The following is a 19,393-nucleotide window of genomic DNA, read 5'->3' as shown; positions in this document are numbered from 1 at the left end:
TCAGAATGAGCAGAGGTCATTGCTTCTGTGAACAGCCTGTGCATGGCCCACTGCCTGCGTGCAGCTCCACAAGCTACTGGCTGATCTTCCTGTGGTGCAGGCACACATGTCTGCTCCAAATTCTTCTTTTCCTACAGGGTTAGAGGTTCCACACTCAAGGATGTGTTACAGGTGGAGCAGAGTAGGCAGTATGAGAGCTGTGGGAAGGCCAAGATAAGCTGCTGACAGCTGTCAGTAGGGGCCCAGAGGTACAGGGAGGAGTGGCAGTGGTGACAAAAAGGGAAAAAACAAGGCTCAGGGACTCGCATTAAACCAAGACTGGAGCACTGCTACATGGAGGAAAGAACATAACTTTATTTAAAAAAAAAATAATAATTTAGCTCAAATACAAAGAAGATTGCCAAGGGTTGAAAGAAGCAGGAAGAACAATATTTACCCCCAGAACTTTGAACAGACCGATTTCATTCTCTTTTGAACAATACTTCCAGTGCCCCTCCCTGCCCACAGCTCTGCTCAGGTCCTCACCTGAATGAAGGAATCCTGGCTCTTGGGGCTCCTAGTAACAAGCCAGAGGAGAAACAGAACCAGCCTAAAACCAAACGCTATTCCTACCTCCAGAGTTACCACAGAGGTGCAGAAAGAGAGAAGAGCAACACCAGCATCTAAACCAACGCGCAATAAGAAGGAAACAGTTCACGTTCCTCCCTAGAAGTCTCCCTACCCATGCCCCACTCCCAGCATCCTGGCTAAGTACTTCCACCCATGCCTGAATTCACATCCCCGCCCACCAGTGCAGTACACAGAGGTGTGCACATCGGCCTTCGCAACAGTCCTCCCTCCCCCCGGCTCTTCTCATCCAGACCTGCTCATCTCTCGCCTCTCGCTGTGCCTGCGTGCCGTACATTTCTTGGCATGGCAGCAGCTCGTTTCACACTGAAGGGATGTGCCCTAGAACACACTGAGCCACTATTGCAATTTCTTCTGTTCTGTGAAGTGGCCTCTCACACAATTGCCATTCTGATAGACAGGGCTGGCCGCCTTCCTCCTGCACCACACCACAGACTTGTAGAGGACAAATCCCATGCTGGCCAGGCACAGTAGGAGGAGAGCCAAGATGTCCAGGCAGAAGTACTCGTACAAGGAGAGGTCGTAGACAGCAGGGCGGAGGTACGGTGCCCCGTCATGACGGAGGATGTACTCCAGCCAGTACACTGTCCTGTTGAGAGCATGCATCGGTGTGTCCAGGTGCAGAGCAGAGATGAGTTTAGCTGCTTTTCTGTAGCTGCAAGGGAAGAAGACAAGAAATCATTGTTCTGACAGGGGCTTCAGAGCTGAGAAGTGGCCTGATCCATCCAGCTGTGCTTTCGATGAGCAGGTGTTTCCTTGGGCCAGAGGCGCATTTCTCCATGATTTCCTTTGTATCTGCTGTGAAAGCCACTCTGATGGCAGAGAGCATGTTACACGTTAGCAAGGCTCCCTCAGTTCAAGTTCCTCAGTAGGGGGGCTGCTGAGTGACTGCAGGCAGATCATAGGTGTCTAAGGTCAGCCTGTGCCAGTATACCTTGTCCAGCACCAGTCACATCTGGTGACCGAGCCAAATCCTTCAGCCTGCCAACTGCTAACACCCTAGCTACTTACTCTGAGGTCAGAAGTAGGGGCTCCTAACAGCTGATTTAAAAAATTATAATAATAAAGCTCTTGGATGGCACTTTAACCACTATTTGCTTCTGTCATATTAGGTGGTGAGTGCACTGTGTCACAGTGCCACAGCAAATCTCAGAAAGGCACCAGCCCCTGCATACAATCACCACCAAGAATGAGCTCGATGCACCTGAACACCTTACCTGGGGTCAGTGATAACTGTGACAACAGCCTGGTAAAGCTCCTCTTCTGTCACACTGTTCCAGTCCATGAGGATACCCATGCCCTTCGCCTGCACTCTGGTCATGATGTCAAACTGATCTCCATAGAATGGGAACCCCACCACTGGCACACCGTGATAAATGGCCTCAAATATTCCATTCATCCCACAGTGACTGACGAAGGCTTTCACATTGGAATGGCCTGCAGGCAGAGAAACAGCAGCAGGTCAGTGCTTTCTGCACCAAAACAGGGCTATCGGTGGCTTCTTCAAGGCACACAGTTTGTGTGCGCTTAGTGAAAGCCAAGCATGCTGAGCAGAGAGATTGAACATTAATCTCTGCAGCCCAAAACTTGCTGGACACAGCCAAGAGGAGGTGGGAGATAGCAGCCGAGGTACAGCTTCAAAACAGGTATTAGACGAAGATCACGTTATTTACAGATGGTACATGCAACAAGTGAGAGATTTTGACCCATACAGGTGCTGTTTTCCTTGTACGTCTTTGCTGTAGTTTGGACATGTTGCTAGTGGCGTACAAGTACACACATATACACACACACACACACCTTGCCTTACCTAGCAGGTCATTTTGGGGCAGCCAGTCCATCATCAGTGTGTTCTCACCCAGGTTTCTTGGCTTCTGTCCGAAATATCTGTAGGGTGAAGTCAAGAACAAGATGGGAAAAGACACACATGCAATTACAAATTCAATCAGATCAAGAGAGGGAAAGGAAACTGTGATTTTCATCCAACTGAAGTTAGAAGGAAGCCCTTGCCCTCCTCACCTCCACACCACCTGCTGAGGGAGGCGAGCAAACGCGCCAGCCATCTTCTCCACCAGATCAGTGGGAAGAGCTCGGATCCCAATGCCAAAGGAGACGACAACAACACCTGCATCTGCTGCTTCCACCCAGAGACGCAGATCCTGTGGGTAAAACACACACAGATGCCTTGAAATCTTATTGGAGAAAGGCCCTCCCCCCTGCTGCCTCTGCCAGCAGAGAACAGCCTATGGAAAAGATGAAGCCAAATCCATCTCTTTTTAACTGGGGAAGCAAGGAAACTAGGAGACATCAGCCAGTACAACTGCTGTGAAGCAGATGAAACATTCTCCTATATGCTCTACTGGGCACCTCTTGCTATGGATTCTGTCTGCTTTCAAGTTCCCCATGTACCAGCTCACCATCAGAGGCATTTTAGGGAAGTTTCTCAAATTGTCTTTGAATATGATACTTTCTTGAAACAAACAAACAACACATTGTCTAAGAACATGAAGGGTAAAAAGAACACAAAAACTCACCCTGTTTTTAAGAAAACAATTAAACCAGAATTTTTTACTAGCAGTACCTACAATGTTGAGTATCATAGGTATATAGGAGTTACAAAGCAGATTTTAGTGTTACTCTCTGGGGATGTTTGCCCTTTCTCAGGTACTTTGGGACTTGAGCCTTTCTTTGCAGAAGAGCCCTAAACCCCACCAGCAGCCAAGAATCAAGATGATTTCAAAAAGGGGCTTTGGTTTCTCACTTCTCTTGAATCCCATGTTTCCTTTTGAGTAATACAACTACTAGAACTGTTAAGGAAGAGGAAGTACTAGCTTGGCTTTGCTGGATAGCACTTCAGTGACTCACAAGGCAGAGGATTAAACTGTCCATTATAGTTAGGCCTCCACATCTGGCTTTCAGAAATAGTATTAAAGTTGCTAAGGGAAGTATGATTGACCACCAAAGATGCTTAACTCTCAAATACATATCTATATTCCACTGTGCCCTAATTAAAGGAACTCTCTGCCACAATGTTTCAGATGAGGAAATAAATCCTTTAATTACATAACCCAGCTCCTGCAGAGATGGGAAATATCTTAAGCTACACCTAGATCGACCAAGGGCCTCTCTCCTGTTGCCATCCCATAACCTGGGTATCAACCTGCCCACCTGCCTGCTGCCACCTACCACCTGGCTCTGGACCTATCTCCATCACTCTTCCCTTGGGTGCCCTGGGCTCTGGAAGCCATGAAGCACATGAGTAATGCCACAGCAAACAACTCCCTTCTTTATAAGGCAGGCGTGTATGCGTCCAGATTGGACCAAGCTAATGTTTTGCAAGATCTGCAGGGCAGTCACTCTCTGACACAGATTTTGGAGCATCCTACATGAATTGCATTATCTGCACGCTGTGTCACACTGGAAAGGGTAACGTGCAGCCATACTTACCTCAAAGACTTCTGATTCAAAGCACCTAATCTCATTTCCTCCTTTTAACTTCAAAAAGGGAATCCACAGTCACAACTAAAGCTGCCATCAGAGACCTTCACAGGCATTTAATCAGGTGAAACTTGAATCTTATCTCTATTTCAGTCTATCAGTTGGGACAGCAGGACAACCCAACTGCCTCAGTGCTATTATCCAAGCCTATTTCCCCACACTGTTTGTAAAAGTGGTAAAGCAATGAGAGGAATGGGAGACAGGTCCTTCTCCATTCCAATGCTGTCCTTCATTTGGAGGCTTTATGGGTTTGTCCTTCTTAATTTATTACTGGGGATAGAGAGGTACAGATCAGGGAAAGCCTCTGGGATGCCTGGGGAGTTTTCTTCAGGGCTGGCACTTAGAAAAGAGAGAACAATACATCTTGGTTTTGTATACTTTGGGACTCCACAGTCAATTTGATAAGAAAATAAACACAGCTCTCTGCTATTTCTTAGGGCTACCTGCTTGTAGGCAGAAATATCTTGTGAGAAACATGATTAAGGAAGAAATTCTGGATTCATTTAAGGCAGTGATGAAGCAACAAAGACTGATTGTTCTTCCTACTTCCTCTTAAAATGTAGGAACAATTTACTTGTGAACTACTTCCAAAGACAATACTGCCATTACAGGACACATCGTTTTACACTGATAACACAGCTGACTCCTTCTTCAGGACAGACAACTTAACTCAGTACCCTTCCTGCAGACCCACAGTCCTCAGTGCTCCCAGCCTCCTTACCGCAAGCTGGCACCAAAACAGCCTTACAGCACTTACATAGCTCTACAGAAGATTTGCACCAAGTATCTCCCCAGCTTAATAGGCAACCATGGCTCAAAGCTTTCCTGCACTTACCACTGGAAGAGGCTTTGCAGGCTCAGCAAGGATGCCTCCTGTGAAAATGACATGGGGGAGTGTTGGCCGGGGAAAGTCCAGCACCACATCATTACAGAGGAAGAAGAGGCTTGATCCATGGACAAGATCTAGCATGGATATCTTGGGCTCCACCCCATGCTTCTCCATGAGATGTTCAAACTTGGGGAGGATGACCAGCTTTGTAGCCACACGAGTGATCATGTAGACCAGGAGATTCCAAGTCCTACCAAAGAAGCTCATCCTGTCAGTCATCAGGGAGTTGAACTCAGGGACATAGGCAACGGGGGAAGTGGCACCAATCTCTGCTGGAAACCAGAAGCCAGTGGAGATCACAGCATATTTGACACCGAGGATATGAGCCAGGATAAAGCCACACATCTCATTGGGATCCACCAGCAGCAGGTCAAAGTTCTCATGCCGCAGTTTCTGCAGGAGGGTAGAGTTTCCCAGCACAAGGTCACAGTTTTCCAGGTACTTCTCCAAAAAGGAGAACATCTCCAGAGAGGTCATCTTCCCTTGGAAGACACGCTTTATCTTCTCCTGCACCCATGCATCTGCGCTCTGCGTGCTGAAGATGCCCCAGTATCTCTGCACGCGGAAGGCGGGCAGGTGGGCTTCTACATCCCGAGCCTCGTGGAGCAGCAGCACGGGGTCATGGCCCCGCTCAGTCAGTGCCTCTGCCACACGCATGAAGACTCGTAAGTGGCTGTCAAAGACGATGGTGGGCATGATCAGCAGCTTGGCACAGCGGCATGGCTCCAGGCTGAATGCAGCCAATAGGAAGAGAAAAGCAGCGGGGCACGGTAATGCCTTCATCTTCTTCACTGCAAGGAAAGACACGTGCCATTTATATGGTATGAAAGGCTCGGCCACACGCTTGGACAGCTAACAACTGAGACTACAGCTGCAATCCAGAAGCTCCTAAGGTGGGAGAGGGGAGTAGCGGGGATTTCACTAAAGGGAGGAGAAAGGAAAGAAAGCACAAATAAAACCAACAAAAATGTCAGATACTAGGGTGTACGACGACATGTGTTTTCCAGAAATTCAGAGCCTCTTTTCTGTGCCCAAGAACAGGTGGGCTGACTACAGAGAGGAGCAGAGGGGCCCTGTGGAGTCACAGCACCAGCTAGGGCACCTGCAGCTCCATCCCTGTTCATCGCTACAGGATCAGCACAGCTGAATTTCATTTCTATTTCTGCCTGCCTCCGAGACCTTAGTGGCCGTGCAAGCTCCCCAGGAGGCCTGCACAGCCCAGCCAGACAGCATACTCTGCCTTTATCATTGCAAACCACCATGCTTGGTGCAGAAAGGGCAGGAGAGAGCCCAGCAGGACTAAGGTAAAAACCTCAACCTCAGAAAGTACAGAAGGGGTCTGGGTGGAGAGCTGCCCCCTCCCCAGTGATGGATCAGCTGTGGGAAATCAGTGGAAAAGGCTGGAAAGGTGAAACAGGTGCTGGAATATCCATGCAGTGGGAAAGAGCAACCCCTGAAAGCAGTCCCGGAGACAATGCGCAACACCCAGGGCACACTGACGCCCCTTAGTCACACTCCTACAGCTGTCACCCCATTCCCAGTTTAGTGAAACACACAGCATTTCTCTTGTGTAAGGGGTGTTGCTACATCACTGGAAGCAAATGCGCCTCACCCACACCTCATATTATTTTGGGAGAAGAATTACATGATAATTATTTGGGAACAGTCAGAAGCAGAGCCGTGTCCTGAGGACCCAGTTCAGACTTGCTGGGAAGGGGGTGGGGAAGGAGTTACAGTGGGAACAACTGTAAGTGGATGTAGGACAGCCTCACACACTAAGCCCCTAAGGGGCTACGGGGATGTGGTGAAGCAAAATGGGAACCAGGAGAAGCACCATAAGAAAAGCATCCCATCCCTCTGCTAGCAGGAGCAGGCTGGCCAGCCCTGGGGCACCTCTCTGCACTGCCTGTGCCCAGAGAGGCACCTGTAGGCACTGGTGCAGCCCAGCCGTCCAGTTGCATGAGCACAACTCCCTGAGCCACCACTGGACTCAGATCAAATGGTCTTCAGCAAGAAACCACCAAACTGTGGGTTTCTGGAGTGCAATCCTGCTGGGGGTGTTTTCTCTGCTTCTGTGGTGTGGAAGTGTTGAGTTAGGGGCTGAAAAATGTGAGAAATAACAATGAAAGGAAAGGGAAAGGTTTGTGAGGAGGCAAAATACACCCTTCCCTTTGCATGACAAATGTTCAGCAAAATCACACAAACTGCAAAGTTATCACTAAGAGCCCAGGATGCTTCCATTCGGGCTGAGATCAGCTCTGTGCACTATATTTGACAGGGAAGGACTTCAGCATTAATGGAATATATTATCAGTGTAACTGAAGCAACCAACAGCCACAGCTCTGAAGACAGATGATTCTTTTTGTGTGCTTTGTATCAGGCTGAAGCACTAAAACCTTCAGCAGCAATCAGTCCAGGTAGATGCCCACAAAGAAAGGGTGATGAGCAAATATCCCGTAGCAAGAAAGCTGTGCTGTACACCTCTTCTTACCCCTCTAGTATTTTCTATTGCCTGGTTCCCGCCTAGGAGTGGGAAACCCAAATGCACAGGGCTCCATAATTTCTTCCTCTGCTTTGTAGTCTCCACCTCAGTCTTGCCCACAATATGAAGAAGTATTTTTCCCTGTAAACTTCTCAGGAATTAACAAAGCACCAACAGGAATCTTCACCTGAGTGCTCTAAACTCCTAGAACAGGAAACCAAAGTTTGCCTCATCTGCTGGGTGTAATCAGAGAAAACAGCAGTATTTGCCACCACCAGGCTGATGGCAGCCACTCAGTTGTGACTAATGGATGGAAACACAAGTCCCATGCAGGCAGGCAGCTCAGAGCAGCACAGCTGCTGCAGGACAGCACTGTGTTACCAGTGGGAGCTGCCCTGGGGAATCTCTGGTGAAAACCTAGAAGATACAGTGCTGAACAAAGCCTTGTCTTGTTTTGTTGTTGTTGTTGTTTTTATAATGCTGTTCACCTGCAGAATGAGCAGTGTGCAACGGGTCTGCTCAGAGCAATGAACCTTCCTGGCGTTTCCCATTTGACATTTTCACAGCAGCCACAAGAAGTTCCAAGAGTGAGCAAAGCCCACATCTCCTAAAGATCAGAGGGAAAATCATACCAGCAACCAAGCTAACAAAGCAACCAATGCCTTGCACCACTTCCACACAACAGCATCAGAAGCTCATCAGAAGCCCCTCCTCTTCTATTTTGGATGGAATGATGCAGTCCTGAATCAGATTAGAACTTTTAGGACCTTGGGCCATTTCCAACAGCATTCCTGGGTCATTGAGGTGGTACAAAGGAAGCTGTGAAGGCATGGTGGGAATCTGTGAGCCAGCAGCAGGTTGGCAGCCTGTAGCTCACAGCAGGAAACATTGGCACCAAAGAGAACAGATGATCCTTAACAACCAGGAGGACAAATTAAAGTCTGTGTGTCAGTTTATCAGGGCATCTGGAAACACACCGCTCCAAGAACTCAGACTGCCCAGTGGTGCCCAGCAGCACACCTTTGCTTTCTCTCTGACCATGCACTAAACCTGCCCATGTGATGGGATAGGTTTTCCCACTCCATATGCACAGACTTCCCAGGTGCCTCCTGCCGGGGTTGGAGCCGCTCTGTAGCACTGCCTGCTTCACCAGCAGGCTTGTAGGAAGGCTCTCCTCTTGTTTGCAACATGGCTGCAAGACCAGAAGCAGCTGAGATGAGGCTCTTTGAGAGCATCAGGGACAGCCAGCCAGAGCAGTTCCCTAATATTCACGTGAGCCACATCTTATAAGCACACATAACAGCTCGGTGCATGCTTTGGGCTAAAAGAGGGTTGTAGGATGCACAGGTTGAACAGGTTCCCAAGGTTGCAGAGGGAAGCAGAGGGCCAGGAGAGCAGAGAGCTTCAGAGGAGAGGTCAGAGGGATGGGAGGAGTGAAAGCCTACCCAGCACTGCTCTGTCATTTCGGCTCCTTGCTTTGGAGGAGCACCACATTAAAAGGAAGAAGTCATTAAGCATCCCAGGAGGTTGTGCAACCTGTGTAGGAAGCACCTGGGATTGATAAAGCCATGCCAGACAAGTTGGGCCACGTTTAGCAGAATTACAGAGGCAGAGAAGCTGAAGATAAGACTCATCTTCTGTAAAATCATTGACGCCTCCACGTTAAAAATAAAATAAAGTTAAATTAAAATAAAATAAACAAAACAAAAACAAAACACACACACAAAAAGCCTACTTGGCTCTAAGGATACAGCAGGAGTGGAATGGAACCTAGCCGAGCTACCATCAACTAGGGCTGGACTGGAGGAGGAGGAAGGAGGGTAGGGAAGGTGCCCCTGAGATGCGGTCAACGAGAGGAAGATGCTGTAAGAGGCACTGAGGCTCAAGCGTCAGTGTATCCGGGCTCCGATTCGCACAGTGAATTCGCACAGGGCACCCAACTCGCGCCATCCAGCAGCCCCGTGAAGGCGGGGGGGCTCCTGCAGCGCCTCATCCCTCCCACCGCCAGCGAAGCGCTCGGACACCCACGGCGCGGCGCCGCCCCCGAGGCTCTCTTCCCGCAGCCCTCCCCGGACCGGCACCCACCTGCACAGAGCCGCGGCCCGAACGGCACGGCGAAGGTAAGGGAGCGGCCGGCGCCCGCCCGCCTTCCCCTTTCATGCCGGCCGGCGGAGGGTGCGGGCGGGGCGGCCCCGGCCCCGGGGCTGCTCCGCTCCGCCACGCCCCGGCCCCGCCAGGTTGGGCGGGAGGAGCTCCGGGAGGGCCGTACCCGCGGCCGCGGGTGGGCAGAACCGGAGTGCGGGGAGGGGGCGGCGCGGGGCTTCTGCAGCCGCACGGGCAGGCGGGGCCGGGAGCCCTCTCCGGGCTGGGACGGGGGCAGGATGGTGGCTGTGCGGCAGGGCTCCCTTACCGGCACTGTACGTCCCATGGGAGACCGTCCTGTCTGTCCTGTTCGACGTTAATCGCGGCTCCACTGAAGCCGAAACGCCACGTGGGAAGCGGGCTAACTCGGGGACGGCGGCAGAGCTGCGATGCAGGCCGAGCTTGCCCTGCAGCTCCAGAAGCAGTCTCTCCTTAGGAGTGCCACAAAGCACTGCTCAGTCGGTTCCAGCGGGGCCTGTGACATTCTGCGTGTGCTGCTGCGACTGCGGGCGGCGTTACACCGCCTCCTCCTACAGCGCGTTCGAGATGGAGGGCAGTGGTTACGGACTGACTGATGGATGGCATTAATCACAGCATGCCAACCAGCGCGGTACTTCTCTCCTGGCCTTCCCTGGAGGTGCAGCACGAGGTGCAACACCAGCGCCGCAGCACAAGACCTCCAGCAGGCCGTGCTCTTCAGGGCGTTCCCTTACCCTGAGCAGGCTGTCACAGAGCAGGAAGGCATCAAAGGGAACACAAATTACACCTTTAATAGGTTTCCACGTTTTCGAGTTGTGCCAATTCTTACTCCCACAGGTTGGAGCTACCTAACTTACATTGCTAAACACCATAAGGTCAATCTGGCAGCAGCACTGCAGGAGAGTTGGTGCAAGGGATCTCAAGAAGTCTCAGCTTGTCTTGACATCAGTAAATAACCTTCTATCTTCCATCCTCTCCAAGTTTGCTGCAGCAGCAGCAGCAGCAGCAGCACCCACTAGCCAGCTGCACAGGCACCAGTTCCCTCTGCAGGCCCATTACATCCAGCTGAACACCCAACTCCAGCCCCAAGAATTGGGTGCAAACTGATGCAGTCAGCCTTAGCGCTGCAGCTTTTACAGCACCCAACCCTTCCCACATCCCACCAGCCCCCTCACACCAAATACACAGATTACAAAGGCAGCAATCTTTATTTTTGGAGACACTTGAGTACCCACACATAAAATACCCCAAGCACAACAGTTCTTAAAAAGTGTCTTTCAGCAGTTAGAGAGTTCAAACAGAAGAGGGCAAAATAAATGACAAACTAAAATGATAAACTATAAGCAAGGTTTTGTTCACATCCCTAGCACAGGTAAAAATTCTTCCCACCTTCCTTTGGCCTCCAATGTTGAATGCTGTGTGATATCTGTGGCCCCTGCCCTCCCCTTCTCCCCCCCAGCCCTCTGCACAGTTGCCGAGGATCCAGCAACCAGCCCAGTTGTGCAAACCCCAGGGGAAGTCCTGAAAATGCTCATGGAAACAAGTTGCAGCATCTGCACATGGGGTTGGGTCATCAGTTGCAAGCAATGCTGAATTATGAGACATTGCTTTGCACACAACTGTGGCTTCCTGCAGCAACAGGGCTCTCCTCACTGGCAATCCCCTGGGAGGGCACTGAAACAGCCTCTGAGGGGCAGCGGTGTCACAGCATGGGGGCAAGGCAATCTCACTGCCCACTGCCTCTTTTCCCACAGATGTTCTACACTGTTCAACCCATATTGGCTATGTGCTCAGCATACTGCTCCATAGGCTAAAATTAACTTAATCCACCTAAGAGGGAAATGAAGATCTCTCAAAAGCAGCAAGCCTTCAGATCATCTCATTGCTTATAAAATCTCACTTCCTGTTGCAATTACTGAACTTGAGACTTCACTCACACTACGCAACTTGTGGTGCAACACCAAACTATATACAATAAGGTGATGGGAAACTGGCATTTTGCTTATTCAGAGGGACTTCACAAGTAGAAAAACGCTGAAAGAGAGCAAGTGATTTCACCAAAGCAATTTAAGGCATTAATGTTACATTCATCTCATCTATGATCAATTGGTGTGGCACAGTACTGAGTAAGCACAAACTGGCACATTATATGCTCAGAGAGAACAGAGTGGTGCCATGCTGCAGTCGAAGCTTCTTTGGGAAAAAAACCCAACTGAAACCACAGCAAAAAGCAGAGCTGGGTTTAAAAAGCTAAAAATAAACAAAAACCCTCACTTTCTCCTCTTCCTTAAGCATTCCCGCTGAGCCAAAGACACTTCTTCCAACATGACAGCAGGAACTGTTGACTGTATTGAGGCTATCTCCACTCCCTGGCTAGATTCCCAATGTAAGCCTTACCAAAAGTGCCACAGTAATACAGTAAAGACCTTGGCCAACTTGCAACTCAAAGCCATGCGATTCCTCAGCTACTGAGATGAATTTACTCTCCTTAACTACTCTTGCCAGTACCCTCAATAGGAAATGAGGGAAGAGGAAGGTAAGAGTTTATTGCAATACAAAGCAATCAGAAAAAAAAACCTGGACACGCTGCAACTGTGAATTTGAAACGTCAGATATGAGTGGAGATCACAGCCACAGGATTCAAATGGGTCGCTGCTCTCAGGGTAACCAGTCAAAGACAAGTCACAGTACTTGCAGCTTCACAGGTATCCAAGTTAAAGTAGCCGAAAAAGAAACAGTGGGTTAAGTTAGAGGGAAATAAATTCTCCCTTTTACTAGATGACAGGAAACTAGAACAAAACAACAAACAAAACAAAAATTACTGTAAGTCTTTTAAAATAAGACTAGAAAATTTAAGTCTTGGAGGTCACCCTAGTGGTGTTTAACACCAGCTCAAGGATGGTTTCATACGAGGGGCCTAAATCAATATTAGATAGAAATGAAGGAGGAAATCGTCCAACCATTCTCCCACACCCCCATACTGAAGCTGCCTGCCCACAGGGGGCTGTGGAAGTTTGCGTTCCAGGACGGTTTCATGTCCATAAAATCCACGTGCCCATCCAAGTGATTCTGGTGAGCAGACGGTTCACAAATTTTCAAGGAAACATTCTCATTCGCTTTCAAACTTGACTGAATTTACTTGGGTTGATATAGTGCCCCCACAGTAGCTGCCTCGTTTTTTCTTAGTCTTCTCATGGCGAAAAGATTTGCCCTTAGTGAATTTCAGGATATTGTTGGCCTTCTCGCCCCAGTCACCAGCTGCTCCTTTCTGTAAGGGATGAACAGGGAGAGGAAGAAGAAACTCATATCAGTATTCGAGAGAGTTGAAGCAACATTGTGCCCTTCATCGTGCCCAGTAAGTGCCAGTACAGAAATACTGGAGCTGACAATACTCTTGTGCACTCCTCCAGCCAGTGCTCGTGCAGTGCTCATGCACCTCCTAACAGCACCTCCTGGTGGAAAAAGTTCCCATCACATGACTGCTCAAAAATCTGCTCTGGAGACCTATATTTACACAGGTCAAGGGTTCCCCCTCTGAGCACCACCTAACCATACCTTTGCATCAAAGGAGTTATCAGCAACACGGGCATCCACCTCAATTTCTTCTTCTCTTACACGTCGGAAAGGAGAAGCTGCCTGTTAAAAAAAAAGGCACACTAAGCACATATTAGCACATATCTTCCCTCAGAGACAACCTCCTTCCCTCTCTGTTCCTGTATGGGTCACCTAAAGCCTTAACAATTTCTCAGATTCATTATATTTTCCATTCTTCAGATCAGGTAGCACAGGGCTGCTCCTCTGCAAGCACATCCAATCAGCCTTTGCCACAATAACATTATGTATATTAAGTAGGGTTCTCCAGACAAGATTCAAGTGCTTGAGGAAGGAGCAAAAACACAAATAATTCCTATGGCTTGAGACCAAAGAAAAAAGAAATCCCACAAAAGAACCCTATTGTTTTAGCATGCAAAGATGCCTCTCCTGCCAATCAGCAGCTTGCTCTCACTCACCCGTTTCACTTTCGGAACTGTATGTGGTGTTTTAGGTTTGTTCTTTGCCTTTTTATTGTCTGGTGTCTCTGACTCCTGAACAACTTCTCTCTTCTGTTTCTTCTCGACTATGCCTGTTAGAAGTAGCGTAGTAAAACTTCAAGTAATTGCAATGTGGAAAAAGACAATGGCATCTCTCCCCCAAAATGTAGTCTTGAGACACATCAATCTCTACATTACCCCACCAAAAAAACCCCAAAAAACAATCAACAAAAAACCAACAACCAAAAACCAGACACCCATAGCTACCCTGAGCAGCAAGGATTTTGCCATCCTATCTATCTAAATGGGCGAACATAAATTTTATGTAACTGAGTACCTCTACATTAATGATTTAGTGAATTTGAGAAAGTTCTGTCAGTTAAAATCTGCCAATTCTTGGAGTTGCACAGTAAATACACAAGCACATCTCCAGTTCATTGTGAGCATTTTCCGTCCTGTCTATACAAAACTGAGATTGTGCACTGGGGCTACACCTGTGGTGATCCATTCACAATACAGATTGAGGTCCCCCAGCAGTCTGCATAGTGTTACTAATAACTAATAAACGCACAGACAGCAACTAATAACAACTGTACAAAGTGGGTTTCATGTCATCATAAATTCCTCTGCCAGGAGATACATAACATAGACAAAAAGGAACAGTAAATTAAAAAGTGGTTCTTCCCTCTCTGTACTGCAGCAGATAGCATAACATAACACAGAAAGTAGACTGAACACCATTTAAGAAAGGCTCCCACACATGTTCAGCTCTGTAACATATTGACTGATGATCCCACTTCCCAGACCATAGGCAATACCTCCATTTGCTTTTCCTTTCTCCTCTTCAGAACTGCTTTCACTGCTGCTACTGCTGTCACCAGCTGGCTTAGACTTCTGGTTCTTGGCTGCTGGTGTGGATGCTTTTGCTTTCTCTGTGGAGGCAGCAGTCTGAGAAGTGTTTTGTGCCCCTTTCCCAGATTTTTTGGGCTTCTCATCCTCTTCGCTGGAACTATCAGAAGAGCTACTACTGCTAGATGCAGCTGCTTTCTTCCCTGCAGTTGCTTTTGCTGCACCCGTAGATTTGTTGACTGGTTTCACTGCTGGTTTCTTTTCTTCCTCACTGCTTGAGCTCTCGGAGTCAGAACTGCTTGCTTTGGGCACTGGGATTGGTTTGGACACTGGCTTACTTGTTTTGCTAGCTAATTTAGCTGGAGGGGCTTTCTTCTTCTTCTCCTCCTCAGAGCTGCTGGAACTGCTATCTGAATCAGAGCTACTTTGTGCTTTCTTTGCAGTAGCTTGTGGCTTCTTTGCTGCAGGGGTTGCTGTTTTACCTGCAGGTTTCACAGGCATCTTTTTGTGAGAGCTATCAGAATCTAGAATGGAAACAAGAATTCAAGACTCAGCCCTACTCCTTCAACATGAAGTTAACAGACTCAGTGCTGTCACAGTACACTTCTTTAATTGATTGAAACAACACAGCAGTGGGCAATCCCTATCCAAATGCAACCTCACACCCTGGCTGGAAACACAGATTTCGCAAGTACAATATGCACACAATAATTCTTTTTTCTCTTATCCCAATACCTGAGCTGTCTGAGGAGGAGCTGGAGTCCTTCTTTGCTTGTCCAGGCTTGGCAGCTGCTTTTGCTGGTTTGGAAGCATTCTTTATCACAGGTTGTTTAGCTGAGAGCTTACTCCCTACCTTCTTCTCATCTTCAGAGCTAGAATCTGGACACAAGTAGTACATTCTTTCAGTTAATAACCCTGGGGTACAAGTTACTTTAGTAATGACATGTACGTAACTCATGAGAAAATAAACAGTGACACCGGTGGTGGCTATGTGTGGAACCACAGATAACTTGCAATAAGAAGCATCTGATGAACGCTTCCCAAGCGGGCAGGGGACAGCACTCAACTTTGCACCTATCTTCCTTCTTGGGAGAAGTGAACACAAATAGAAATTTAAGCTATTTATTAAAGCATGCACAAAAAAGCAGATAAATATTTGCTAAATAGGATTCATATGTTAAATATATCTTATTACGTATAATTTATAGTAATAGTAAGGGACTGGAAAAGAAATTGCAAATATCACCAAAAACAAACTCAAAAAGAAGAAACATTAAGAAAATAATCAATAAAGGCAAGAAATTATGAAGGCAGGAACTGTGAAGAGGCAATAGGACAGGAGCTCAGTATTCTACTTGCTATGTCAAATGTGCTTAGCAACATTCCACTACTGAGACTGGAGATTTCTGTGCACAATTACACCTGTCTGACAGTAACCTGGAACACTATGCTTGATCTATTCCAACACCTCTGAACATCATCTTCACAACAGTAAACAAATCACTGTTCATTTCTGAAAAACTAGACAATAACAAACAGAAAACACAGATCTCCTGACACTTGTTAAAGGATCACACAGTCTAGTGCTAGCTGTCTGCAGACAGACAGGCTGCTAACACTCACAACCCTACTGCAGCATTAGAAATGTTGAGATAAACAAATCAGGAGACCTTTAAACAGGAGGAAAAAAACATGGTATGCTGGGCCGCATTAGAAAGCAACTTTGTCCATTTATTTATGGATAGAATTAAGCTTGGTATGGTGGTAGTAGGTTTTTCTATCTTATTTTCAAAGCTTCTCTCAAAGCCCATAACAGGATAACAGAAAGTGAAAAGCTTAAGATATGGACACAAGATTAACCATGAACCTTCCTGGAGAAACACAATGCCTCCACCCTTCCCACCTGGCAACACAGTCTCTCTGCTGTGCCTCATGATCAGGATGTGCCCTGCACAGCAGGCTCTTTCTCAATTTCACAACTTGTGGAGACTGCGAAACTTTTAAGCTCATATACTAAAGGTTTTTCACAGATACACCACGGCAAACCACCTTAGCCAACAAAAACATCAACAGAAAACAAAATGATTTCTTGAATTACCTGAGTCACTGTCTGAACTGGATTCAGCCTTCTTTGCAGTCACAGCTTTGCTTTTTGGGGTAACGACTGTTTTAGCTACTGCTGCTTTGCCTGCAAGAGCAAGTCTAAAATTAATACAGGTCATATTTACACAAAACCTTTGTACTGAGATTCAAATCTTCCCAGAAAGTTCCCTGTTCAGTATACTAGTAATTCAGTCAGCACTCTAGAAGCCAAGCAAGAACCTGGCCAGTTTCAGCAGTGGGCCTGACTCATCCTCATGAAACAAGATCCCTATGACTTTTCATACCAACATGTGTAAATAACCCAATTTGCACAGTCACATACACTGTGTTCTATATGAGATAGCTTCCAATTACTCAGAAATTTTCAGAGAAGCAAATAGTAACACAGACTTGTCATATGCCTTTTTCATGGAACCCAAAAGATGGCCATAACACTGATTACACTGTGTAACAATTCTTCTGAAGCCTCCTGCTCACAACATACCCGTTCCTCCCTTTGGAGGCATCTGTTCTTCCTCATCACTACTGTCTGAAGAGTCACTGCTGTCAGCCTTTTTCACTGGAGCCTTGGCAAGAACTTTCTTTGTCTGCACAGCTTGAGGTGGTGGTACAGCACTGTACTGACCTGCAGAGAAACAGCATTCAGATGCCCATACGATAACACAAGCAGCATATCTAAGATGCTATAGTTAGAATAAATCACTTCTGCTTCTTGGTTCCATTTACACCTCTCTTTTATGTACAAAGATATCAGCATGTAATTTCAAATGTTACACTTACTTCACTGCTACCCACTGCTTCTACTGTAAGTTTAGCTACCCTCTTAGGGAACACTAGGAGCACTGTACTGTATTGAACAGAGACTCGTTCAGTCCATCAGACCATCCATAAGACCACAACTTAACAGCCCTGGATACTTCAGGGAAAAATTAAAACAACTTAAAAACTGCAGTTACAGGATAGCCAAATCACAGGCAAATGAATTCCCAAATCCTGACAGACAGGAAACCTTTAAGGGCCTTAAAAGGCCATCTGAACAGTGGATATGCAGACAAGTAAACCGAATCTCAGAATCTCCACCACTTTCCATCCTCTGCTGAGAGAAGGTCTGAATTTTAAGCTTGGTCCCAAAAGCACACATGAAACAAGCTGCTATGTTTCTGGTTCACAAAACCAGCAGCACTTAGAAGTTTGCGTGCAGCAAAATTTGCCTTTGGCTGTCAGCTGTTAAGTCCTGCCATCCTAAAAGAAGTACTCTCCCAGATAGAACAATGGTATCTAGCATTTACCAGACTTCGGCTTTTTTTTTGCAGGTGGCTTTTCATCATCTGAACTGTCAGAAGAGTCTTCACTACTTGAACTTTCCTTGGCAGGTTTGGTTTTCCCTGGACATGTCTGTGTGACTACAGGTTTGGGCACAGATTTCTTGGGAACAGCCTTAACACAAGAAGGAAAGAAATACAGATTAAAAAAAAACCAAGCACATGCTATGGAAAACTTGGGTGGACAGTTGGATGCACATCTCTAACTATATGTCTCACTTAAAAGGCAGCAAATTTTGAACATAAAGGAAGAAAATTAATGAAGATTCTCACATGCAAATTCCAGGAAACACATGAGTATCACATCACGGCCACTCTGCTGTTATTTTCTGCTACATAAATTCTTAACTGAGAGCTAATCTGGCTGAAGAGCACAGGTAGCTAAGCACAGAGAATTGATGCAAAATGAATGTACAAGGGAGACTATATGGTTAAAATATAAGAAGACATTTTCCTGTAGAAGTGGCAGTGGAAAGTCAGGGCATGGACAGGACATGTTAGGTCATGTTCTGCTAGGAATGTTACACAGAGGGCGGTGAGGACGTGACAGCAGAGAAGCTGTGGATACCCCATCCCTGAAGGCCAGGTTGGATGGGATCCTGGGCAGTCTGATCTGGTGGGTGGCAACTGGCCCACGGTATGAGGCTTGGAGCTCAATGATCGTTAGGGTCCCTTCAAACCTGGGCTATTCTATAATTCTATGGCATAATCCCACCATAAAAAAAAAAAAACAAAAACCAAAAAACCCACAACTGTTTAATAGCCATAAATACTTTACTCAGCTTCCATGCAGTATGTGCACATACTCTAAAAGACAGAGTGTATGGGAACTGCTGAGTCACGGCCTGAACCTCTGATTAATCACCTGAGGTGAGCCTTGAGTCAGCCAGAGGAGCACAGGTGAAGGCAATTCACCTGTGCTACCAGAAGGGGTGGAGCCAGGCTCCACCCCTCCTGGACCTATTTAAGAGCTGGCTACCAGAGGGGAAGGATCTCTTCTGGAGATCCTCCTCTTTGATATCTTCTAGTGAGCTCAACCCAAGGGTAAGCTCTTCTACTTATTCTCTTTTGTGATCCCTGTTTGCTTTGCCTTACTCTTTTGATTATATTGCAATTATAACATCTTGGTTATACACTTGGCGAGCCAGGCAGGCTGAATATACTAAAATTAACATGTCTTTCCTGTGGAATTTCTATAAATGGGTCAAGGGGGAGAACAATACTCCCCTAGAGAAAATGATTCCAGGGCAGATCCCAGGGTTTGAGGGATCGCCCTATTACGAGTTAGCTGCCATCATTGAAAAATGGGGTCCCTTACGTGTTATGGGCAATCTCTCCCCATATCGCATGGCAGACTATTTTCAAGGACTTGGCAAGGACATTCTTATTACCAAAGAAAGACAATTGGCTGCCTCCATGGTGGCATGGCCACTATTAACCGCTTTAAATCATGCGGACTCAAGAAATAATA

General features: G+C 47.1%; 2 protein-coding genes across 3 annotated transcripts in view; both read right to left on the bottom strand.

Annotated features, from left to right (window-relative positions):
• Positions 1 to 341: 341 nt before the first annotated feature.
• Positions 342 to 9,972, bottom strand: LOC122175428 (2-hydroxyacylsphingosine 1-beta-galactosyltransferase-like). 2 transcript variants are annotated; one of them, XM_042863115.1, is made up of 6 exons: positions 9,907 to 9,972; positions 4,961 to 5,805; positions 2,647 to 2,786; positions 2,438 to 2,514; positions 1,845 to 2,064; positions 342 to 1,282 (listed from the first exon to the last, which is right to left on the bottom strand). In XM_042863115.1, the coding sequence occupies exons 2-6, from the start codon at positions 5,795 to 5,797 to the stop codon at positions 967 to 969; spliced, it is 1,590 nt and encodes a 529-aa protein (XP_042719049.1). In that variant the 5' UTR covers positions 5,798 to 5,805; positions 9,907 to 9,972; the 3' UTR covers positions 342 to 966. The 2 variants fall into 2 exon arrangements, with proteins under 2 accessions (XP_042719049.1, XP_042719048.1); XM_042863114.1 differs by lacking the exon at positions 9,907 to 9,972 and adding an exon at positions 9,582 to 9,656.
• Positions 9,973 to 10,806: 834 nt separating this feature from the next.
• The window catches only part of NOLC1 (nucleolar and coiled-body phosphoprotein 1), an 11,975-nt gene continuing 3,388 nt past the window's right edge, over positions 10,807 to 19,393 (bottom strand). The window contains exons 7-14 of the mRNA XM_042863305.1: positions 17,890 to 18,037; positions 17,085 to 17,225; positions 16,596 to 16,685; positions 15,233 to 15,376; positions 14,467 to 15,021; positions 13,628 to 13,740; positions 13,173 to 13,253; positions 10,807 to 12,885 (exon numbers count right to left, since the gene is read on the bottom strand). Coding sequence (XP_042719239.1) covers positions 12,727 to 12,885; positions 13,173 to 13,253; positions 13,628 to 13,740; positions 14,467 to 15,021; positions 15,233 to 15,376; positions 16,596 to 16,685; positions 17,085 to 17,225; positions 17,890 to 18,037 — 1,431 coding nt within the window. The 3' untranslated portion in view covers positions 10,807 to 12,726. The remainder of the gene's footprint in view (positions 12,886 to 13,172; positions 13,254 to 13,627; positions 13,741 to 14,466; positions 15,022 to 15,232; positions 15,377 to 16,595; positions 16,686 to 17,084; positions 17,226 to 17,889; positions 18,038 to 19,393) is intronic.

This window comes from Lagopus leucura, unplaced genomic scaffold (assembly GCF_019238085.1).
Source record: "Lagopus leucura isolate 7727_CA_CO unplaced genomic scaffold, USGS_WTPT01 Super-Scaffold_739, whole genome shotgun sequence".
NCBI classification, from domain to species: Eukaryota; Metazoa; Chordata; class Aves; order Galliformes; family Phasianidae; genus Lagopus; species Lagopus leucura.
This window is presented reverse-complemented; position numbering and strand designations above follow the sequence as displayed.

Excerpts from the sequence above, each read along its gene's own strand:
- LOC122175428 (XM_042863115.1), bottom strand. The coding sequence starts at position 5,797 with ATGAAGGCATTACCGTGCCCCGCTGCTTTTCTCTTCCTATTGGCTGCA. Across the intron at positions 2,515-2,646 it reads CCTCAGCAGGTGGTGTGGAG|ATATTTCGGACAGAAGCCAA; the intron begins GTGAGGAGGGCA and ends TTCACCCTACAG. Across the intron at positions 2,065-2,437 it reads GCCCCAAAATGACCTGCTAG|GCCATTCCAATGTGAAAGCC; the intron begins GTAAGGCAAGGT and ends CTCTGCCTGCAG.